Source organism: Terrapene carolina, unplaced genomic scaffold, assembly GCF_002925995.2.
Source record: "Terrapene carolina triunguis isolate 2854851 unplaced genomic scaffold, T_m_triunguis-2.0 Scaffold103, whole genome shotgun sequence".
Classification (NCBI taxonomy): Eukaryota; Metazoa; Chordata; order Testudines; family Emydidae; genus Terrapene; species Terrapene triunguis.
The window spans coordinates 4,486,559-4,492,558 of record NW_020664454.1 but is presented as its reverse complement, the minus strand read 5'-3'; the positions used below and the strand labels follow the sequence as shown (position 1 = coordinate 4,492,558).

At 44.9% G+C, this 6,000-nt stretch overlaps 2 protein-coding genes across 10 annotated transcripts in view; both read right to left on the bottom strand.

Annotated features, from left to right (window-relative positions):
- The window catches only part of LOC112104317 (coiled-coil and C2 domain-containing protein 1B), a 71,220-nt gene extending 70,668 nt beyond the window's left edge, over window positions 1–552 (bottom strand). For 4 of the 5 annotated variants that reach the window (XR_003369794.2, XM_026651837.2, XM_026651839.2 and 1 more), the window contains exon 1: window positions 466–552. The gene's annotated coding sequence lies outside the window, so the exon portion shown is untranslated. Of the gene's footprint in view, window positions 1–227; window positions 303–465 lie in introns of those variants that run through there. The other variant, XM_026651838.2, reaches the window with a different exon arrangement.
- A 2,842-nt stretch (window positions 553–3,394) lies between these two features.
- Window positions 3,395–6,000, bottom strand: part of LOC113405073 (origin recognition complex subunit 1-like) — a 34,604-nt gene continuing 31,998 nt past the window's right edge. For all 5 annotated transcript variants that reach the window (XM_026651844.1, XM_026651848.1, XM_026651845.1 and 2 more), the window contains 3 exons: window positions 5,511–5,677; window positions 4,200–4,287; window positions 3,395–3,764 (listed from right to left, as the gene is read on the bottom strand). In XM_026651844.1, coding sequence (XP_026507629.1) covers window positions 3,570–3,764; window positions 4,200–4,287; window positions 5,511–5,677 — 450 coding nt within the window. In that variant the 3' untranslated portion in view covers window positions 3,395–3,569. The remainder of the gene's footprint in view (window positions 3,765–4,199; window positions 4,288–5,510; window positions 5,678–6,000) is intronic.

Here is a 6,000-nt window from a genome sequence, read left to right as displayed (position 1 = left end):
CCCCGAGCCGGGCACAGGAGCCTGTCCCCCCTCACCCTGGGTTCTCCCCCTCCCCGAGCCGGGCGCAGGAGCCTGTCCCTCCAGGTTCCCTCCCCGGAAGCCGTTCCCAGGAGCCGGTGCAGCGGCACAAACAGACCCTGCCCCCGTTTCTAACCCAGATATCAAGCTGCGTGGCAGAAACCGCACCCAGGTGCAAAACGGGAGGGTCGCTATTCGTGGCGTCACACCTGTCTCCCGCGCGGGTTCCTGCCCCCGCCCCAGACCTGGAGCCCGGCACAGCGGCTAGAGCTCCCGGTCAGGACAAGGCGGGTGGAGACAAGCAGCGAGCACCGCCATGTAAATAACCGACTCCCTTCTCCCCCCCCCCCCCCCCGCGGCGCGGGGCAGCGGGGCCTGTGCAGGCTCCGGGGAAGAGACAGAGGCGACAGCCGGCCTCCGCCCCCGCACACGGCGTGACTGGCCTACCCTGCCCGGCACGCCCAGCCCCAGCGCACAGGAGACCCTGAAGAGACGCGCGCGAGCGCTCGCCGCCACTCCACACCAGGACGCGGCTCCAAGCTCAGCGCGCACGCAGGCGCAAAGCGAAAGGGGGCGGGGAAAGAATCCACGGGGCGGGGTTATGGGAACGGGGGCGGGGTCAAGAATCGGAGAGGCGGGGTTATGAGAAAGGGGCGGAGCAGAGGAGGGAGGGCCATAAGGATGAGTCAGGTAGGGTGGAGTTTCAAAGGGGCTATAGGGTCTTGCCATAGGGCAGGGAGTGAAGTTTGGAGGAGTGGATCCAGTACCCAGGGACAGAGGTAAGTAGACAGGTAGAACCAAACCCAAGCCAGTAATACTGGTTCAGGGGCAGAAGGAAGCATCGAGCAAAGAATAGGGCCTAGACAACCACTAGGATGCCCATGGGAGTCATTTATTGCCACATCTTAGCCTAAGGCAGTTAGTTGCCCTTAGAATTATTTTCCAGTCTTTGCCAGCAAGTCCCAGTGACACCTTTTGGAGCAGATAACAATACCCTGCAGTTAAAAGTCATGGCCAGCCAGCAAGTAACTACACTAGTTTTCTTAAGCAATTACATATGGATTTGGTGCCTGATAGACACCCAAGCTTAACATTGGCCTAAAGCTCACTGAACCAGGGACAGCACCTCTGTTTGTAAGGGGCAAAGCAGATGGTCAATGATCCACAGACAGTCGTCTTGTGTATGTCATGGAATTTGCCACTTTTTTTTTTAATTAAAGCTGTTTCTAGCATTTGATTGTGAAGATGGTTCACAGTTGGAAGGCTAAACAGACACTGAATTTTCTAAAGTCGGGGGGGGGAGCTCTGAGGTGTGAACTATCATTCTTCATTCATCTCAATGGACTTAGCTCTGAAAACTAATAGTTACTTAAAGCCAATTTTATTAACTATTTCACTGCTGATAATTTTAGCAGAAATATGCAATTATGGTGGTTTATCCCATCCTAAACTGCGACCCCCCACACACACACACACCTTCATGTGCCAAAAGTTCTAAATATGCCTACCTAATTACCAAAACCTTCAGATTTACCTCAACAGTCCACAATGCAGTTGTGTTAAAACACCACAATCAGTGGCAAATTTGAAAATTTAGACACTAAATAAAAACAAAATATTGTACTGTTTTATTCTTTAAATCATAACATCCATATTTACATTTTCCCTGAGGCTACTTTGAAGTTCCAGTCTGCCACAGAAACTGGGGTCTTGCTATGGAATTTAGATCCAGTCTGCCACAATATTTTGGATTATGAGTTACTGTAGAAACTGATGAGGTCCTAGCTCTCAGCTAGAGCGGCTATTCCATAAAAACTCATTGTGAGGTAAACCCTCTATCAGCACAGTAAGCCATTCCCACATTTTCTATACTGAAGTCACTTACTACAAGCGTGAACTATTTTTGCAGCACATTTCACACTAATAAATCATTTTAAAGGGATTAAAAATGTAATTTAAAAATAGCAAATCAAGATATCTTCAGTAATTTTGGTAATTTTTTCCCTCAAGTACAATTTCATACTGAAAACAGTTTAACCAAACCTCCATCAGCTGTCTTCAGGCAATTCCTCTGAAACTCTTCTGTGTAACAGACAAACATGCTTAAATTCAAAGCGAAATGTAAAGCTCATTCTTCTATGAAAATACAAAATTTCCGGTAGCAAACACTCATGCTCTCCCCACCCCTTCTGGCCTTGCCTTCAGCTTTGTATACTTTCACTGCACATAAGGCTACGTTTTAGTCATAGGTATTTTTAGTAAGTCATGGACAGGTCACGGGCCGTAAAAATTCATGGCCTGTGACCTGACAATGATTTGTAATAGATATCCCTAATTAAAACTTGGGCCGGGGGCTGCAGGTTCTCTGGAGGGAAAGCACTGGGGCGCTGCAGGTACTCTGGGGGGACGGCAGCCTGGGGGGCGCATGAGTGCTGGGGGGGTAAGGCGCCAGCACATGGCCTGGGACTCCTGCTGGTGCTGGGGAGGGCTGGCGGGGCTGGCAGGCTCCCTACCTGGCTCTGTGCAGCTCCCTGGAAGCAACTGGCATGTCCCTGCGGCTCCTAGGGGGAGGGAAGGCCAGGAGGGCTTTCTGCACTGCCCCTGCCATGAGCGCTGGCTCCACAGCTCTCATTGGCCAGGAACTGCAGCCAATGGGAGCTGCGGGGGTAGTGCCTGCAGGCAGGGGCAGTGCAGAGCCCCCTGGCCCCTCCACCTAGGAGCTGCAGGAACATGCCAGCCACTTCCAGGGAGCCCCCTTGAGGTAAGCACCTCCCCACACCCCAACCCCCTGCCCCGAGCCCCCTCCCACACCCAAACTATTACTGCTGCTGCTGGGTTGGGGAGGGGTGGGTGCAGTGGCCCGAGATCGCCCCAGCAGCATCTGGTGTGGCTGCCCGAGCTGCTCAGGCAGCCCCGGAGCCAGCCACACCGGCCACTACAGAAGTCATGGAGGTCACAGAAAGTCACGGAATCCATGACTTCCGTGACAGATATGCAGCCTTACACATAAGCAACAGATGAGAAATTTAATTTTAAAACATGTTCGAAAAGTGTTAATCAGATCTCAAGTATCCAGTTGAAATTTTAGAAGGAAAATTACCTAAACTGCAGTTTAGTCAAGATACCCCTACTCTTGCAAAAAGTGCTTTAGCATCTTTAGCGCCCACAAGTGGTCAAAATCTCAAAATTTTCACATCTTTTCACAGCTTATTTGAAAGAGGGCACTTTCCATTCTGTTTTATGGCACTGTTTCAAGTACTGGCTCAGAGGAGAGAGTGCCACCTACTGAACACACCACTTAGTGCAGCACCGAAAAACATTCAAAACAAGTGATTTAAATGCAAAGATATAAAACACTTAGTAAGGAATTCTTTATTATAAAAAAAAGTGCTTTAATAGATTAAAAATTTAAGCAAAGGGTTTAGAAAAAACAGAACAGTTTCTGGTATGTTCAATTTTTATCCACACAAGTTTTTAAAACCAGTCTTTTTAAAAGTTTAACAATATTTAAAATATTTACACCTACATATATACACAAAACCTCTGTTGCCTTATTCCTGCTTGAGTGCATACATGACATCATCTTGGCTGATATTCAGGCGCACCCGCACGTGAAGGTATTTATTATTGGACTCTAGCAGCAAGAAACGGCAGGCACCAAGTCTTGAGCAAATTGCCATAATTTCTGATACCGTAGGAATTTGCAGACCTTCAATCCTACACAGTGCTACATGCTGATGATAGATCTAGAGGAACAAGATACAACTCAATTTAGTCAGTATATTAGATTGGAACAGGAAACAGAAGAGGTGGAAAAGATGGGCTTTCTACTCTCAAACAAACAATTGAATCTGTTTGGAGCGAAGATGACACACCTGCTGTTGACCTCAGAACATTAGGGCTATGTCAATGAAGTAAGAAATTGTAACTCAGCTAAGTTTCCTCTATTACCCAACCATACAAATACATAAAATAAATTAGGATGCCAGCATCTATGTTTTTTTGTTCTAACAAGTCCTTTCGATTCTCATCTTCCTTAGCTTTTGTGAACTGGGTTATAATCAATTACATATATTATCTTTGCACCTATGATTTGTTTCAATAAATTTACACTTTGAAAATAGTCAAACAATTAAGACAAAAGCTACTGTCCAAGTTATAAAAAAAAATAGTAAATGTACCTGTTGAACTGTTGCTTCCTCGAGCCCTGACCTGCGAAACTCTGCTATAATTGCTTTCAGGAACATTTGCTCATGCAATGAAGCATTCCTGAAAGAGAATAGGAAAACCTTACTACCAATCTTGCTCAACCAAATCTAGGACTTCACTGACTCATAGGAGGTGGTTTGAGGGGTAGGAAATATCTGATAAGGCCTTAGAATCATAGAATATCAGGGTTGGAAGGGACCTCAGGAGGTCATCTAGTCCAACCCCCTGCTCAAAGCAGGACCAATTCCCAACTAAATCATCCCAGCCTTGCTGAAAAGCATTACATACTTTCTGAGGCAGAAAAGGGAAAAATTGTAAGATTATTTAGTTCATCGCCCTGCCAACTGATACTCTCATGTCACATTTCACCCCATATATTGTAACACAAGGCTTTACAAGTTATTTAGAAACATTTCATGCAGTTTAATCATCATGCCACTGTTTACAGGCACTCACATACTATGGTGATGGGACCATGTACAGGTACCTAGATAGGTAGAGTGCAACTACTTTAATATGGCAGATCTGTGAAATTAAAAAATTCCAGCACCTAATGATATTTGTATTTGTCCCACTGGTGAACAAGTCTGCATCTTCTTTGAGAGTTAAAAGTTTGGGATTTCAATAGCAAATGAAATACTGGCGCATGTGCAATGCTCAGTGCGTTATGAATGATTTACATTTGTGAATTAAGAATTTCACGTTCTAGTTTTGATCTAAAATAAACATTTAAAGCACAGTTCTACTCTGTAAAAGTGACACCTTCTTACTGAAGGCATCTGTTCCATGTGTGCCTTCAAGTCATATCTGCTTGCTTTACTGACTAAAATAAAATATACTCTTTCTCCCATTAAGCTCTGCAGAACTGAGGCTGAGCCAGGTTCTCTCCTTTCTTGAGCTTCATGAACAGCTTTCTAAATTCATGTCAGTTACAACCTGTGCAAATGCACTGAAGGCAATTGTGTTCCACAAATTTAACTGAGAGACTAATTTGGCCTGCAGAACTTCTTGATGCTCAAGAAAGAATCCAGTTTAAATGGGAATCAGAATTCTTGCATTCTGTTCCCAGATCTGTCACTTGCCACAACAAAGCACTTATTCTGTACCTTCATCTGGAAAAGAGGAATGCTTCCTACCCTCCTAAAGGTGCTGTGAAACAAAGTTTGTAAAGTGCTTGATATAAGTGCAGATATTACATATTATCCCAGAGAACCAAAAATTATATAACTGGGCTCGAGATTTGGGTGGAAACATGAGAAAATATCTCTAAACTGCAATTTTACCTGATTGAATTTATATAAGGGGATGAAAACATTTCATCTATGGCTTTCATTACATGGGCCATGCTGACCAGTCCAGAGGCACTTTTCTGGCTCGAGAACTCGCAGATCTCAGTGGACCTTCTACAAATATCAAGACAACGCCTTGCATCACCAGATAATGCTGCCACCTGAAAAGGAAAAGCATCACATCATTAGTAGCACTTTCCCAGTAGCTGAGAACAAACAGCAACAAGAATTGACAGGGTTCTTTTAAAATCAGCAGAGCTGTGTCACTGTAAACAGCCATTCCTAGAGATCCTTGTTTTAAAAATGTAACTTTTATTGATCAAACCCAAAAATCCAATCTGGTCATTACAACAATAGCTGTAAAGATACATGTATAACAATTTCTATATAGAGGGCATGATTTTTAAAAACCTCTCTACATTGGCTCAACTCTGCACCCATCAAAGTTAATGATAAAACTCCCACCAACTTCAATGGGAGTAGA